We start from the raw sequence: 18,175 nt of genomic DNA on the forward strand, positions 1-18,175 counted from the left end.
AAAAGCATATGGACCAAGTGTGGGTTGGTCTTTTTACCCTTTTCTTTGAAAAAAAAGAAAAAACCAAAAATGAGAAGGGTACTCGTGTGTTGATAGATTTGAGAGAGAGAGTGAGTGAGTGATCTATAAAGGTCATCCTTACCAATAGAGGCAACCTGCCCGACCAACATGTCCTACACGCAGACTGGTGTAGGGTTCTAAAATCCCACCCCCCAACTGCCCACTGCCCCCTCCTCCAAAGCTAATATTGTAAAATTGCATACACCATAATTTTTTTTATCACAAGTCCATTTTTATGTACAATCTACCGATTTAAGATTTACTTTCAAGTCAAAACTCAACCATGTTAGTTGTTTAGGATCCGGATGAAGTTCTATGACTTCTATCTACGGAAGATATCATTCGCTCTCATCATTTATGGAGCGTGTGAATTATAAAAAATAAAAAAAATAAAAAAAGAAGAAGTGTGTGACACTATTTAAATTTATTCGTCTTCAAACGAAGAAATGTAAGAGCCAGTTTTATAAGAAACGTGAGGGCAAACGATAACATATTCTTAGTTATAAGTTATTGTTATAATTTTAGGGCACGTTTACTTACATGGAATGAAATTGAAAAGTAAGAGAATGATTCCGGCAGAGGAGAATTCTAACGTTTACTTACACATAATGGAATTGAAATGGATGTGGATCTCATCTCCTAATAAGGAATTGATTCCTTAATAACCCTGAATTGTAATACCAAGGGAGGAGACGAGATTAGGAATGATATCATCTAGAATGAACTTTTACTCCGAAAATACCTTTTTTAATTTTATTATGCTAATAATATTGAGGAATTTGTTTAAGATGCTAATAATTTCAATTTTTTTTTTCTTAAAGGCTTCTTTTTATATGCTAAGGGCTAGTTTGGTGGATAAATTTTATTCACACACCCCAAAATACTAGATACACATCCCATTTTTTATACATTCAACAATATAATTTTTAAGTATATTAAATTACCAAAAGAGACATTTCTCACTTTTTGATATTTTCTTCTCCTCTTTAATTTTTTTTTTGATACTTCTTCTCCTCTTTAATTGAATGTTCGTCGATGAACATTCATCGTTCAAAACAAAATCAGCAATAACATGATGATTTCGTATATTAGTGTTTCTCAACCTTCAATTGAGTATCTTTCTCAAAAAAAACAAAAAACAAAAAACAAAAAAAAACCTTCAATTGAGTGTTAATCTTCGTATCATCTTGAAAGGATTCGCCCTCAAAGCCAATTACTCTTCGTTTACAGCCATATATGGAAGGTATGGAAACATAACAACTCCATAACAACAAGTTCTTCTTACCTCCAAATACAAGCAATGAGTATAGAGATGTGTAGTTGGGTTTTTGCCTAACGAAAAGCATGGAAAGTACCACATTGTTTATATACAATCCCAGATAGGGTTGTAGAAGCCGAATGTGTGTCCGCTGGGCGATAATCTTTCTTCTTGATGACCTATGAATAAAACGATGAGCAGGGGCTTCCGGTCTTTCCTCTTCCGATGGTTAAGTCAGAATTTTAGTTGAAGTGTAATTACTAACGTAATTAATGATACCTGACAAACTGGTGGCTGGGCCATATTTATGGCCTTGTGTGGGTTATCTCTATTTGCAAATCAATGTGGGACAAGTGCCTTTGTTGCTGTTTCAAATATGGACCTCTCCTATGCCTTCTGCAATCATTCCCAGCCCCTTGCCGCCACCGTGGTTGAGCCCGGCCCATCTTGCTTATGGACGGGAACTTTAGGACGGCCTCGGTTGTCTTGGTCATGGTGGAATGTCTGCTGGTTTACGGGCTTGGGAGGTTGTTTTACATACAACCGACTACATACATAAACATTAATTACCCATATTACTTCATCTGTAGAGTCTTTAAACAAGGTGAAAGGGTGTAGCCAATTGAGCTTTCAACATGACTGAGGGAAGAAAATTATCCCATCAGGTTTCTATACCCAACCTGTGGAAAGCTATATGAAATTAGGATGTGTATTAATGATTAGGTATGGTATTTTATGAATTAGGATAGTTTAGGAAGTTTAAGGGTGTGTATATAGTAAAATATTAAAGTAAAAAAGTTATTAGGTGGTGTATTAAGTAGAAGATGTGTATCTAGTATGTAACAATGTGTGAATAAAATTTCTCAGTTTGGTATTGCTATGACTTTAAAAAAAAAAACTGATGTTGTTGTATTGTGAAAATAATTAACTGTGAATTAAAACAGTTTTATGTTTGGTAAATACTAGTTTTAAAAGTGATGCAAAGATAAAATTTATTAATTTATAGTGTTTTTAGTGACAACTGCTTTTAAAAGCTGCTGCCAGTGACCTGTAATTTTTTTTAAAAAAACTGTTTTTCTTTCATTTACCAAACACTATAAAATCTAAAAGTTCAGATAAAAGCTGATTTTTTGAAAATAAAAGCCGTACCAAACGGATCCGGATTCTCTCCTAATAAGCCTCTCCTAATCTTGCCTAATAAGATGATCTCGACTGTTCCATTTTTACCAAGGGTCAAGATGTCTCCTACTCTAACTCAAAAGCTTTTTTCCCATCCAGTCTCCTATGTCTCGCTTTCGATCAATTTTTCTTCTCATCATTCTCTCTCTTCCTAAACTCATAACGAGACTCCTTTCACATCTTCATCTATCTCTGTCTCTTTCCCTGAACTTCCCAAGATAAGCAAGCTTCTAATGTCAATATATAACCCAGAAAAGAAAAGTTGGATTTATAAAGAACAAATCCAACCTACAAAACAAAAACCCACGACAAACAAGTTCACAAACGTAAATTTGAATGTTAACCCAAGAAAAAAAAAAAAAAACAAAAACAATGCCACTCTTGCAGTTCACCTATGCTTGGTGAAAAGATTGGCTTCGGATTTGGGTAGTAAAATTCATGATTTATAGAAAATCTTATTAGACAGAATGTATGGGATTTATTGATGCTCCATCAATGAACAAGATCAAGATTCTGTTCCATTTCATGAACACCATAATACAAATCAAAACTTTTCAACTCATTCATTCATGAGGGTAGATGAAAGATGTAGATGAATTCTTTTTCAGGGCCTTTTCTATTGCTTCTTTGACTATGGTGGATGAGATTTGTTCTCCATCAGTATCGAAGGAAGATGCGTAAAATTCCCAATCGCCTATGAGGGACTTGTTATTTTACTTGTTCATCTGGACTTACCTCATCTCACTGAGCTTAATCTTCAACAAGCCACAAGGTGAAGGACTCATCGGGTAGCTTTCGTCGAAAGCACAAGAAGGAAGTCGTCTCTGTTTTGGTAGCTTTCTTCGTTCAGAAAGGTTTGGAGAGATAGAGATGCGACGAGAAATTGATTGAAAGCGGGAGATAGGAGAGTAGATGAGAAAATAGCTTTTGAGTTAGAGTAGGAGACATCCTGGCTCTTGGTTAAAATTGAACGGTCAAGATCGTCTTATTAGGCAATATTAGGAGAGGTTTATTAGGAGAGGATCCAGATCCGTACCAAACTAGGCCTAATAATATACTATTTGTGGAAGTTATTTAGTTTTTTTTTTTTTGTATTTATAAAATTGCTTATTTGATTTAAATATAATATTACTAAAATGTATAAACATATGATGCATTAATTTTGTTGTTCAACCCTTGCAACTTGTGGTTTGAGATACACCCCAAATGCTAGTACTAGGTCCAAATGATTTTGATAAATCATAGTAGAAGAGAATTTATGCAAGGACGAGATTGCAATATACACAAACACACATGTAGTCTCTGTATTATATTATTAATATATAACCACATTATTACAATCAATACACTGAATAGAAATAGTTACTTTAGTTTGTTGATTATACATAACTTATCAACTTAGACAATCAAAACGACAAACAAAACTAGATCAACATAGAAGGAAAAAATTGTTTTGAGAGTGATCGAAATGTGTAGCTTATTTTTTTATGGGTATTTTAGTAATTAAAATAGTAATTAATTACATTCGTATTCTAATTCCATGTAGTAAGTAAACAACTGAATGAAATTGAAATCTCCACATACTATTCCATTCCGTCTCATATTCCTTCCGTTTTTCATTCCTGATGAATTCCATTCCAAGTAAGTAAACATGTCATTAGTTTCTATACCTATACATGTGAATGAAATTCACTTTTCTCTCATCTTTACATGAGCGGAATTACCTATACTTGTTCTTTACATGAGCGGAAATACAATATTTTACTTTTTTTGATGAGAAATAAACAAATTATTAATCAAGGGGCAAACCCAAAATTACAAGACCTGTGAACGAACGCACAGCCAAAAAACTAATAATAAAGACCATGAATCTCCAACTCAATCTAATAACACAGACCATAAATCTCAAACTCAATCGAGCTAGAAAAAGTAAGAGGAAACCAACAGCATGTTATACTATACCTTGCCATCGTCATCCTAGCAAGCAATTGTGAGTGAGTGAGTGCTAAATCAAAACAATGACTCCATGATTCTCATATTGAGCAACACTATATCGAGCTAGGATATTTGGTAACTCATGTTCAGCAATATCTATAGTTAGGATATTTGGAAAATGATTTTGTGACAGGTGTAAGATAATACAATAAAGAGGCCCCTCTCCTATCTCCCATTCTTCAACAACCACTTTTTTTCAAAGAGTTAGTGGTGGAATTGAACTCACTGGATTCAAATTAGGAAGAAGAAAAAGAAAGGTCATTAGCAAATCACATTTGTGAATACTACCACAATGAGCGGGGGAATGACTTTTGGCCCACCTCAGACCTCCAAGAAACCAAAACCAAGCATTTTTGCTCTCAAATTGGAGCTGGTACAAATTTGAACCTCCTTTGGCTCCCCTATGCATCCACCTCACTCTATTATCTACTCTTCACTTTTCTCACCAGCAGATCCTCAAAAGCTTGAATAATGCTGCTATCTCTTTACAAGTATACATTCAATATATGACAAAATAAAAGATAAAAAGTTGAGCCACATGAACACCAAGGCATGAGCTTTCCATCAAATTCTAGTTCTTTCTTCCCTGCTCATTTCTCATATCAGGAATTTCAGTGTTCACATTACAACAAACCAAGGCAATGAAACTAGAGCCAGTAGGCAATGACACAATTTAGATCAAAAAATTGCAAGAGGGTCTACCATTATATGTTATACATACACCCTCTTCTTACCCCTGCATATATATGTCAATAAGAAACTGTTTTACTGCTCTTTCTGGCAATTTGGACCTCCAAAGAAGAAACCGAAAAAGAAATCCTCCGTTACAACCCCAAAAGGAAAGGCAGGTCTTGCTCTTACTGCTCATTCTTTGGCATTCTTGTCTCTCTTTGCCCAGAAAAAGAAGCAATTTCATTTCTACACTGCCCCGACCTATCCTCATCAAACCAATCAAATTTAATTAGACTTCCCCATCAACCCTGTCAGATTATAAACACGAAGTGTACAATGGATGAATACAGATTCCATCAAGGACAATTTTCCCCACTTGGTAAACTTCATTCCAAAACTGTGGGTCTAATTCCACATAGCCTCCCCCTGGTGTGCTTTTTCACATGATTACACGCTCAATCATTTCCTTCCTTCTCAGGCTCCCCGTAGAGCATACAAAATTGACAATGCTCGGGCAGGAATGAGCCCTTCCCTTCAAAAGTTCAGAAACCCCAGGTACAAGTTCCTATCTCTTTTCCGGCTCTTCATGGTCACAAAAAATGGGGATAGCCAAGTAACACCAAAAGCATCCATCTACTCACCTGCTGGTTGCTTCTTCTGTTCGGCAGGTTTCATCTGTACCACTGTGGGAACAGCATGAACATAAGGGAAGCCTGTCGGTACAAGCTGATGTGGCCCAGAGGATTGTGCAGCAGCAAACTGGGCATGATGGATAAGTGTCTGTGAAGATAAACCACCACCTTTCATGTTGTTAGCAGCAGCAGCCACTGCCTTTGCAGGATCAGTGGTGCCAGTATTATTAGCAAGCGTAACAGGAGGGCAGAGTGACAACATCCCACTCGAGGATGTCCCTGATGACCCCTGTGAATGTTGTGACTGCTGCTGCACGTCACCACGCCGTCTTGTTGGAACATAATACCCACTTGAGGGGGATGCGGTGCCGCCTGAGCTATTAGAATGCGAAGCTTGCTGGTTTTGCATGTAGGGATTAGAAAAGTACAACTGTGCTTGCTGAATTGATTGCTTAGACACCTGCTGCTGTTGCTGTTGCTGTTGATGCAGATGTTGTTGCTGCTGATGCTGCTGATGCTGATGTTGCTGCTGTTGTTGCTGTTGTGTCAATTGTGATTTTGTCCCTGTGCTTGAAGAGGTAATATGGGTATTCCCTAGGCTCGAAGGAACATTCCTTCCACCCACTGGAGATGACTTCTGACTGGGAACTGATGGTGAGTTCTTCACCTGCTGAGATGACAGTGAAGAAGCTTGCCCGGCTTTATTACCAGCGGAATTTGAAGTATTTGTTCTTGGGCTTCCACCAGCACTCTTCGACATTGACGAAGTTGTAGTTGTGGGTGAACCAACCATTATCGGAGGAGACGGGGACTGGTTACTATTAGGTTGCAGCCCCTGATTTTGGGTGGAAGACTTTGGGTTGGCTGCAAAGGAAATCTGAGTGTGGCTTTGCTGTGTACGTGCCTGCTTCTGAGGATGATTTTTAAGCGATGATGAGGTTGATGAGGCCAGTGATGATGTAGGAACCTGGGAAGTAGTTGTCCTGGAAGAATTCTTCCACTGAGGAGATTGAGATGGACTGGTGGTAGTTTGGACAAGGTTATGGGGGAATGAAGAAAGTGCATTAGGAAACTTTGCAGCCATAGAAGAGGTTGAAGGAAGATGATCAGAGTAAACACTGCCATTGCTTGTTGCTGGTGTCTTGCTTCGAACTGCATTCTGCTGTAGCTGTTGCTTCTGAAGCTGAAGCATATGATGTTGCTGCTGCTGCATCTGATGTTGTTGCTGCTGCATCTGGTGTTGTTGCTGCTGCATCTGCTGTTGCTGGTGATTCCGCATTTGCTGCTGAGGTGTGGGAGCATTTACAGCACTAACTGAGGCAGGCATAACAGAACTGGATGCCCTGCCAGGAGCAGAACTGAGGTTAAGACTTCGTGCAGCAGAGCTATCAAGGACATTGTTTCCCGGTATTGTATTGGTGGAACCATCAGTGGCGAAAGCAATGGAGTGACCAACAGTCGAAGCTTTCCCTGTCATGGCCTTTCTTTCCTCCTCCACATTACAGGAATCACCTCCTCCACTTTTCCCTTCTTCAGGGTGCCGATAATTCTTCTTATGTTGAGCTGCTTGTGCTTGCGCAGCAGCAGCCATAATCTGTTGATAGCCTTGCCTAGTAACCTCTGGAAGGCTCTGGAGAATTGCTTGACTATGTGCTAGGGAAGCCATGTCAAGGCCAGTAGCAGGGTTAGCACCATTTAAAGCAAACGACATGGCATAAGGTTGAGATCCTTCAACCCCAGCCTTTGAGCCTTGCTGCTGCTTCTTTTCACTGCCACTGGCAGCAGTTACTCCACTGGCACTACCCATTGGAGGTGTCGTTAAAGCGAAGCTTGGTGGGGGCATTGGCATTGCAAAATTCTGCGCATATATACTCATGCGAGAGATTCGACTATCAGCAGTTGACGGGCTATCTTCACCACCTATCTCATGTTCAAGTTGGCGAGCTTGGTGAGGGGCATGTGGGTTTTGTTGATGTTGCCGCTGATGCTGATGCTGCTGCAGCTGTAGTGTCTGTGAAGACTGGTTTTTTGAGGCAGGAAAGCCTTGCAAGCCACCATTGACACCATTCACACCACTGGAAGGTGGCCTCTGCTGCTGGCTTTGCAAGTGCTTCTGAGATGATGAAGAACCACTGGAAATACTAGGGTTTTGATGACCTTGTTGACTTTGCTGTGATTGAGACGGTGGTTGCTGCTGCTGCTGCTGCTGAAGCTGAGAAGGATGCAGCATTTGGGAAGAATAGAAAGACCCACTAAAGTATGGTAGTGTCTGAGCATGGGGTCCTCTATAAGCTGGTGGTGCACCAACATGTGCTGGCATTGAGAATGGATATGCATTGTTCTGCAAAATTGCCAGATACTGAGGTTCATTTCCTGGATAATTGAAGCTCATCGCAGGAGCTACAGCAGGAGTTGCTGCAGCAGTCATTGATGTAGAGTTCACTGAACTTGGCAACGCTGCACTACCAGCATTCGGAGACTTTACAGAACCAGGTCTAACAGAAGCAGCTGCTGCTGCCTGTTGCTGGCTCAAAGGGAAAATGAAAGCAGGACCATGCTGAAATACAATAAGGACACCTGATTAATATATGCAACCCCTGGTCCATGGTGCCTTTCAACAATGAAACAAACAAGAAAAGAAACATACCAAGATATTACTAGGTGCGCCTGGAGGTAGAGCTTGCTGGATTACTATTTGCTTTCTCTGTGCATCCATAAGATTGGCTGCTGGTGAAGCTTTTTCCTTCCCAGGTTGCGCAGGAAACATAGTAATCCCATGTCCTTTGTCAGGTGCAGAATTTGCACCTCTACCAGGAATACTCCCATGAAATTCTGGGGGAATTACACTTGGATTGTGCTTCGTCCCATACATAGATCCGGAACCAGCTGCTACTGGCCAAAAAGGATTCATCTTCGACATTTGCTGGTGATAGTATATATTCCTTGCAATGTAGCAATGGGTTGCACACCTCTTTTGACGAGGTTGGTTGAAAAGCACTTGCGGTGGCTGCACGAGTTCAAAATTTGATTAAAAAAAAAATGATGGAGCTTGCAAAGAGTTTCAAGAAAAGATTGGAAAGTGAGAAAAAAAACCCCCGGAAAGTAGACTTACTTGCATAGCAGCTGGAGGAACGGTACTCCCATCCATGGATACAACTCCTTGTAAAGGTGCCATGTATCTGCTGATAAGAAACACAAATGAGTCTAAAAACCAGCACCCGAAATATTGCCAACAAAGATTGAGGAACACAAGAAAATGACCCAATCATACCCCATAGGAGAAAGCCCCCCTGGCCAGCCAGCAGGCATAGACATTGGCAAAGGTACAGAGCTTGGTTGCACTGAAGAAGAATGTGATAGAAATTATTAATCAGGCAACCCGAAAGGTCAATCCAAAGCTCAAATAACCCCGTGAAAAAGAGATTATGAGAGAAGAAACAAAGAGAAATACACAAAATGAACTTACCAGCAGTTTTCTCAGTGCTTTGTTGCTGCTTAGCAGCATGCTGAGGTAGCTTGTTTCCACTAAAACCAGCATTGCCACTATCTCTATCAGTCTTCTCCAAATCAAGCTGGAGATCAATATTCCTTTCCTTACCACCCACAACAGGCTTCTTAAACTCAGCTTCTTCCACTACTGCTGCCGAAGCTGCTTTCTTAAACTTCTCAGCTTCCAAATTTGCAGGCTCTTCCTTCCCAAATTTCAAAGCTTTGTCATCTTCTCTGGTCAAGGACTTTAATTCCTGCACCCAAAAACAAACAGTGCCCCATTTATTAAATCAACAAATCACCATCATACCAAACAAGAAGGGTACGCAAGTGGCAGTGGTGGGCCCCTACTCACCGTTTCTGCAACTATGACCGTAGGTTTGGGATCTGCAGACACAAAATCAACCTCGCCATCTCTTTCTGGAGAAGATCTTGAAGGAGGAGGAGCCTATAACAATTAAAACACAGAAAATTAACCCAGATTAGAAAATAAAAAATATACCTTTGAAAAAAAAAAAAAATATATATATATATATAATAAAATAAAAAGAAGATAAATCTTGTTTTAGATAACAAGACCCTCACCATCAGATCTATCTGGAACTTCTCTTCCCGGTGGTTCTCAATCTCAGAGATGGTTGAATTTCTGGCAAAACACAAGAAAAAAAATTAGAGAGAAAACTCAGGACCCAATTTTTTATATTTTCCCAGAAAAAGAAAAGGTCTATGATGCTCACGCTTTATTGGTCGCTGTCATATCCCCACGATTATCATCTAATCTGAACACTGGAGATTCTTTCTTGGGCGATTGCGCTTCCTCTTTCCTTTGTTTGAGATTTTGACTCTGCGATTCGTCATTTCCCGGCTTTGAATCTGCGGTAGCCTTGCTCTCCGGCTTCATCATTGACTCCTTAATCGACTCAGGCTGGGACCCCGGTACCGGAATGGAGTGAGAATTGGACAAGTTGTACGAACACCCACCATTTTCTGTGACAGATCCTGATTTTTTCTCCAAATTTGGGGAGGAAGCTTCAATCTTCATGGATTGATCTGTGGCAACCTTGTTTGTAGTCGAAATGGCACTGTTTTGTAGTGGGAAAATCGATGGGTGTTCTTCATCATACTTCGCAGAGGCTCGCGGTCTTTTCCTCTTGGGTGCTGTTGAATCCAATCAAACGCAGAAAATTTCATCAGTCACCATAAAAACACAAGCAGCCCCGAAACAGAGCATTGGGGATGAGAGCAAGAAATGAATTAAGACTGAGCTCCTGGGAGCGGATATACCCACCAGTAGCGGACATGGAAGTGGCAGAGGAGCTAGAATTCTGCGGAAAAGCAGATATCGAGTGAGGAGGAGCACACGGCGAGTTTGAGATCGGTGACGAAACTCTTGATTTCGCATCACTAGTGGACTTGTTGATTTCTCTTGATTCGAACTTAATTGAATCGGTGACTGTAATTTCTTGCTTCGTTGGACCCTGCGGTTGCCTCATCATCCCATACAACACCTCAGCAATCTCAATCTCTATCTCGTCTTGAGTCGACGGTGATGTCTTGGTCGTCGTCGCCATCTTCGGCGGCTTCAATTTTGGGCCATTGGGTCTCTACACACAGAAGAAAATCCGTCAGTAAAGAAAAAATTGAAAAATCAAAGGGAAGCAGAATCAGAAATGAATCAAATTCGAGAACACCCACAGGCTTCTTCCTAACCGAAGCGTGAGAAGAAGAGGGTGAGGTCGGAGCTGGGGATGGCGCAGCCATCGATGATGTGGTTGGCCGGACCGGAGATGTAGAAGCTTGCCGGTGAAATTGGTCTCCGACAACTCCACAACTGGAAGGCCATTCATGAGACCTCTTCGTAGAGGCTGAAAATTACAGAAAAGGACAAAGTCAAAACTAGAATCCCAGAACCCAATAATTCCTTTCGGATTTTCCATAATAGGTTCTTTCTCTCTACCTGACCGTGCTCTTCTGGGAACGGAAACGCCAATCATTTCATCAGTGACCTTCAACGCCGGCAGCGGTCGGAAATGCTTATTATTAACCGGAGGGAAGCTCTTCCGGTGATTCAACAACGAAGACGACGAAGAAAGCGACGCCGTTGGCGGATTTGGCGGAAGCATGCGAATAGAGCCGCCGCCGCCTCCACCATCGTCGTATTCATCTTCGTCCTCGTCGTTCACACTCTCCTCAGAACTATCGTCTCCGCCGTCTTCTCTATTGCTCCCGTGCATCAATCTCTCAGCTCTTCTCCTCTTATTCCGGTTCATCCGATCCCTGTCTCGATCCCGGTCCCTGTCCCGGTCTCGGTCCCGGTCTCGATCCCGATCTCGATCTTTCTTCCCGCTCCCTCGATCTCTCAGCCTCGAGGTCTCCTGTAACTCCACCGGACCATCGTCCTCTGCAAAGACCAAAACAAAATCAAAAACCATTAAAATCAATGAAAAATCTTCAAACTCAGAATCGGTGAAAACGAGTTAGATCTGAGGCTGACCTGGAGAGTCTCTGAGGCTGTGATTTCTGTGTCTTCTTCTTGACAAGCCATTCGTGGCCGCCATACTTCCTCTCCTCGCATCTCTATTCCTATCCATCTTCTACTCTAAATCTATCTAAGCCACACACCTATAAAGCTAATCCCATCTCTAATCACCAGAAAAGATGAACGCCTCGCCGGAGAGAATTTAGTCAAAGCCACCGGATTCGCATCCTCCGAGGAGCTCCAAACGCCAGAAATGATTTCCTCTCACAAATAAAAAGATCTTAGCTTTCGCTTATCTTCTTCACCTCTCACTCTCTCTCTCTTTCTCTCTCTCTATCTGTGCTCTTCCTTCTTGCCCCCTCTTGCCTTTTTCTCTCTCTTTCCAACTTCTGTCTTCTTTTTGTGCTCTGTATCAGTCTATCTCTCATCCTCTTTTCCGCTATTTCACTGGGAGCGAAACCCACTCCAGACCTGCGTGGACGGTCCTGATCTCCAGCTACACTTCCTCGACAGATCTCAGCTCTCCATTAGTCGACCCATCCGGTGGTTATACATCTCCTGAAACCAACATGGCATCATCTCCCACCGTTCGTTCCAGGACCTCCACCTTTTCTGTCTGGTCCCTCCACGTGTCATAATCTTTTTTCCTTCCTTCCCAAGCTTTCACGTTTACTCACTCACTACCGATTTGGTGCTTTTATACTATTAAATAATTTAAATCAATAAATACAGATAAAGATAATTTTTTCTTTTTTTCTTTTTTTATTTTATAATGGGTACTGTAGGTCTGTAGCCCACGATTCCACAATCACAGTGAATATTTTATAGAAACCCCCGGAGAACCGGTGACCGGCTATAACCGGTGGCAGAGACCTCGGTAAAAGCTACGTGACGATCACAGGGTATCTACCTGACCGCAGATAATATTGTTCCAACCGGTCAAATTTCACAAAATCATTACCCCAGGTCCCACCATTTTGTGTTTCCTTTTTTATATCTTTAATCATATATTTTAATGTATTTCAGGATGATGGCAAATCTATTAACAAATTCCATATATCGACAAGTGCGGGCCCACCTGACTTGTACCAGATTGACGTTCAACGCAGCGGATCTGTCCTTTACCGTCACACCAGCTCTAAACGCCGTTGGATCGGCGTCCGACGTGGCGTGAAACTGAAAAAATATTTTTTAAAGGCAAACGCCCAAACCCAGATTCGTCCGAGCTGGCACCAAAGCTAAAAAAAGGGCTCGTGCGTGTCGATCAGTGCGCCCCCTCTGATCCAACGGTTCAGACGCGCCCACAGCCGCGGGTGAAGCCTACTCTCTCCGGTCACGGTCACGGAACTTCCGAGACAAGGCGTGGGTCCCACCCGGTTAGCTGCCGATCTAGAAATTATTTCCTCGCGTTGGCCTATTGTCACGTTCGTGGGATATGGCAAGCTGCCATGACGTGTACCGGGCCCACAGCACAAAAGAAAGAAATCTACCATTTTTTTCCTTTTTCTTTTTCTCTACCTGCGCGGTCAAATTTAACAGCGCAGTTAAAAAAGTCGTATTTACACATACGACTTATTAACTAAAAAGGCAAACGTTTTTCCGGTTTTCTCACTCCACGCACTTATTGCGGAGTTTCACATTTAATTACCCCAGATATATAAAAGCCGTTCATTTATGGCAGTGTCATTTTCACTACGTGTCGTTCTCTAGTCGCGACACGTGACGCTTGCTCTTCTGATTCCCCGTCTCGGATCTTGCTATTGGCTACTTTTCTACGCTCTCACAAGCTATAGTAAATAACTTTCTCAGATTAGAAGGCGGTTGCGATACTCTTACCCGCCTGTGACGGACCATATTCGAGCAGACAGTGGGAAAACTTACAACACAGCTGGGTGAGTTAATTAGTGCTCCATAAAAAAGGGTATAATTTAGGAGACAAGTGTGGCCACGTCAGACAGTGGGGTCCTCAGTTGGGTTAACCCCACCACAGTGGATCCCTTTCTCCAGTATTTGTCGCCTTGCGAGGGCTTAGGGGCTCTCATTTTCGCTCGCTATCGTGAACTCCCTGATAGATGCCACGTGTCCGAAAAACGGTGCTACGTGATCTGCCCGCGTGGCTTTGTTTATGACCGTTTACGTAACCCTAGCCGTCAACAACAAGATAAACAACAAAGCACACATAATTGGGGCGTGACCATAACCTGCGCTTATTATTAGCTTATTATTATAACTAATCTAATTGAATTTTGATTATTATAATAATTGATTAATAAACTAATTGAATGTCATATTGGGCGAATGCATTATGAGCATTACAAGGTATGATCTTCCCTGTTGGGGGTGCTTCATGCATGAATGAGAATTTCATTTCTTCACTTAAAATATTGACTCAGAAAATAGTAACTCAGGTACAACTCGGAGCATATTTAGAGCAACTTCAACGTAAGAGTCAAAAAAATTTATCAAATTTGAATTTTGACATATGACATGGAATTTTTAAATTTGACAAATTTCTACTCCAACAAAATGGTTAAATTCAAACATTATTATACTATATCCCTAAAATCCCTTCTCGTTCTTCTTTTATCTTTAGCCCAGAAATTCTTCTAGTTCTTTCATTCTATTACCTTCTGCTCTTGATGTTCTAAACCACCAAATTCAATCTTCAATTGACACTTCTCAAAACCCAAATCCCGTATAAATTCTTTGGTTCTCTCCTACCCAAATCCTACAGAAATCATATTTCAGATTCCAAATAGACAAGGGGGTTGGTTTTGAAATCGACCCCAGATCGGTGGCAGAATAAAAGGAGGAGGAAAGCCCGAGGAAGATGATGGTGGTGGTGGGTTTGGGAGGCATGAGAGGGGTATGAAATTTGGATCAGATTGCATCTTTGGTGACTTTCATTCTAGTTTGGACTCCAATCTGCATGTTGCATTTGAGAACATGATTCTAAAAGAAAGAAAGAGAGCACTAGATCTGATGACGATGATGTTGATCGGAGAAAGGTGGAGGCTGGAGTTGATCCTCTTGAGAAAAGAAGAGAAGATGCAGAAGCAAGAAAAAAGAGGGAGAAGTGGGAAGGAAGAAGAGAGAGCAGCGAGAGAGACGAAAGAGAGAGAATCAATGATAAAATAATAAATGACTATTCTCTCGCGCTGTGTCAAAATTGACAACGTCCGGGCTATAGTCAAATCCACATAGGATTTGACTCTTTCAATGGAGTGCATGTTGGGCTGTCAAAAAGAAACGTTGGGCTACCAACAAGGATTTAACTCCTTTGTTGGAGATGCTCTTAATATTCAAGCAAATAATATATATATATATATTACAATACTCGATATGTCAATGTTTATAGTTATGTTTCTTTTCCTATTCAAATCGCTTGTCTTAAAAATTATTCTCCTAATGCGGTCTTTTGTTCTAGGTTAGGAGCTTCCATTTTGATGAGGATAATGACTGGTTACCATTTTTGATGTACGAACCAATTGTGATTAAGATTTTAGAACATAATGTACATTTTATATTTTTATTTGTGTTTTGAGTTACTTATTCTATTTCTATCATATAAGTTTGGTTCTATGCCTAATTTTTATCAAAGTTCATCTGCGTTTTGCACTTTTTACAATTGTACATTTCCAAACAAGTAATTCAAATATTCTCCCATCCACAAGCTATCTACTGAATTCTATTTTCATAACCAGTTTTCATGTGGATTGGGTTGGCCTATATAGAATTTTGTTTACTTAATGCAACTATTACTCCATAGCTTCCTTTCTAGTGTTTTATAGGATACATTGGCATTTTGCAATATCTTCTTCTCTAGATGCCTTAAATCATGGAATTGACAACTGGTTATGGACTTGAAATTAATTTCCGCTTATTAAAATGTGAAAACATATCAAGATGTAAATGACAGACTTCATTTCACGATGTTTACTTGGCGACTCATCTTCTCTCTAAACACATGATCGATATGGTTTGGTTATATGGTGACAATGAACAAAATGACACTCTTAATAGGTGGTGTGGTGAATCCTAAACATAATAGTGAATATCACAATAATAGTTATTTTTTTCCTAGACTCACAGTGTGTTTGGATGCGGGTGAATTTCTAGAAATTTAATCAAAAATAAAGAATTCCTAATTTCTTAAGACTGTTTTTCCCTGTTGGATTCTTATTTATTTTTTTTTTGGAAAATATCAAAATGATATATTAATAATTCTCAGGCCAAAGAAAGCCATTACATATACTCCCTCTACCGATTATGGATATATAAAAAGTTTGCGAACAAGTCACAGTGATACAGAGATTAGACTCCTCATTCGACAATACAAAACTCACTTATTCAAACGCGCTTACTACTAGTGCATAACAGACACCGTAGTAGCCCAAATTAAAATATATTAAATCTTCTCTTTGCCCTTGGCTGAAGGCCTAGGAGGTGCAGGCTAATAAACCATCCGGTTCGGCCCATCATCACCAATCAGCCAAAAGCCCAAGCCAGACTCTCCTTGCCTGAACTCATATTCAGGCCCAATTCTCTGAGCCCAAACCGTAACCCGAGTCTAAGTCTGCCTCACCGTCATTGTTCTCGGAGACCAGCGCCTCCACATCTCGTCATCAAAAGCAAGCTTCCACGCCGCACTGACAGAAAATTCAGGTCCGTCCGAACCCTGACCTTGCACCGCTCGCATATCCACTCCAATCTGAGTCATTGGATACGAACCAGGAGGTCGGCAACCATTAAGCCCAACTGTCACTGCATTTGAAATCTGAGCAGGACTGTTGCCCAGATCTGGCATGACAACCACCATGGTCGCCGTTCCATCGTTCCTGACCTCGAGAAACCGTGTTGAACCCATCTCCAAGGATTTGGACATGGTTAGAGACCCACATCTGATCCAACAAAGCACCATCACAGTTGGAAAGGTCAGTTCGAACCACTTGTATCAGAGCTGCCGCCCCACTGACAAAAGCATTCATCTCAGCCTCTCGTTGCCACCAAAAACATGATCTCGTCGTCGCCGCGATCAGGCTGCCAACACAATCGTCACCTCGTCCGTAGATGTCACACCCCAATTTTCGAAAGATAAATTTTCAAAAATTTGGGCATGATAAAACTCAAATTCTAAATACCCCAAACCTGCTCAACAACTTTCAAACTAAAAACAGATACTGGAAATGTAAATGTCAATGAACTCAACAACTGAGTTAAACATTTATTCTCCTTAAATACATCAACTTCCAAAAGTCTAGTAATAAACAACTTCGCTCACAAGAGCTTAAAACAACTACCATAAAAAAATACAAATAAATGTATCTCGTAAAAAACCCAGCTCCTAGGCCACTGCCTCAACCCTGCTGATCATCACCTGCAGGTCTAACCCCTACACCATGAATTGGTGCACCGGGTTGTAAACAACAAACCCGGTAAGCTAAAAAGCTCGTATGAGTAACTCCCAAATATTAACTCAACAAATCCAACATCACACATAAATAAAATTGGTAATTCCCGCATTAAAAACTTAGTTCAAGAATCACCTAAAAGCAAAAGAAATCAAAAGAACAAATAAGAAAAAACACAATAATTCAAAATCACTCAAAATCATAAATGAAACAAATAATTAAAAGGAGACGCAACAATTCACAATCAAACAAATCAAAATGAAATCCTACAAAAAGACATAGTTCAAGAAATACTTAAAACGAGAAATTTTAAATGACAACAAATAAGAACCTCAAACAATCATTTCTCTACTCTTACTTATGAGTTCGCCAACACTTAGTCATCCCTCATAAGTAACCAACAAATGCGTACTCATGGGTTCGTCAACACTTAGTCATCCCCCATGAAGTACCAACTGACAGACTAGAGCTCTATACTGACCGTAACCAATCACCCGGCCAAGGCTTGGTTCCCGGTCCACCACGAAGGCTCCTAATCTAATGCACACCATCACCACTAAGGCACACACATACACAACTAATGCACAAAATCACCACTAAGGCACACACATACACAACTAATGCACACAATCACCACTAAGGCACACACTCTAATACTCTCCCAACATAACACTTATCAAATCACAAAATAATAATATAATCATAACCGTAACCTATCACCCGATTAAAGGCTAGGAACCCGGTTTGACTATTTAACAACAATTCAATATAAAAATATCATCAACAACATCAAAAGAGCACTTCATAAATTATATCTTTCCACCTAGATATATTTATATAAACAAAGACATAGATATTCCCACTAGAAAATCTATCAACAAACATATTTCAACGTCACCATATCACATGATCGAAAGTCCTTTTGAAAGATTTATTTTTAACAGAAAACTTGTTTTCACTTACCATGAGCCGTTGACGATCAAGCTCATTTATTTTTTTA

At 40.5% G+C, this 18,175-nt stretch overlaps 1 protein-coding gene across 1 annotated transcript; it reads right to left on the minus strand.

The window, feature by feature from the left end:
• Positions 1-4,866: 4,866 nt before the first annotated feature.
• LOC101302545 (protein TIME FOR COFFEE-like) lies at positions 4,867-12,178 on the minus strand. Its single transcript, XM_004296851.1, has 12 exons — positions 11,780-12,178; positions 11,243-11,686; positions 10,981-11,150; positions 10,574-10,889; positions 10,071-10,443; positions 9,871-9,931; positions 9,641-9,733; positions 9,259-9,539; positions 9,068-9,127; positions 8,909-8,975; positions 8,444-8,803; positions 4,867-8,353 (listed from the first exon to the last, which is right to left on the minus strand). Exons 1-12 carry the CDS (start codon positions 11,874-11,876, stop codon positions 5,798-5,800), a joined length of 4,878 nt encoding a protein of 1,625 aa, XP_004296899.1. The 5' UTR covers positions 11,877-12,178; the 3' UTR covers positions 4,867-5,797.
• Positions 12,179-18,175: the final 5,997 nt, after the last annotated feature.

Source organism: Fragaria vesca, linkage group LG4 (genome assembly GCF_000184155.1).
Source record: "Fragaria vesca subsp. vesca linkage group LG4, FraVesHawaii_1.0, whole genome shotgun sequence".
Lineage (NCBI taxonomy): Eukaryota > Viridiplantae > Streptophyta > Magnoliopsida > Rosales > Rosaceae > Fragaria > Fragaria vesca.

Excerpts from the sequence above, each read along its gene's own strand:
- LOC101302545 (XM_004296851.1), bottom strand. The coding sequence starts at position 11,876 with ATGGATAGGAATAGAGATGCGAGGAGAGGAAGTATGGCGGCCACGAAT. Across the intron at positions 9,932-10,070 it reads CCCAAGAAAGAATCTCCAGT|AAATTCAACCATCTCTGAGA; the intron begins GTTCAGATTAGA and ends GTGTTTTGCCAG. Across the intron at positions 8,354-8,443 it reads GCGCACCTAGTAATATCTTG|CATGGTCCTGCTTTCATTTT; the intron begins GTATGTTTCTTT and ends ATTGTATTTCAG.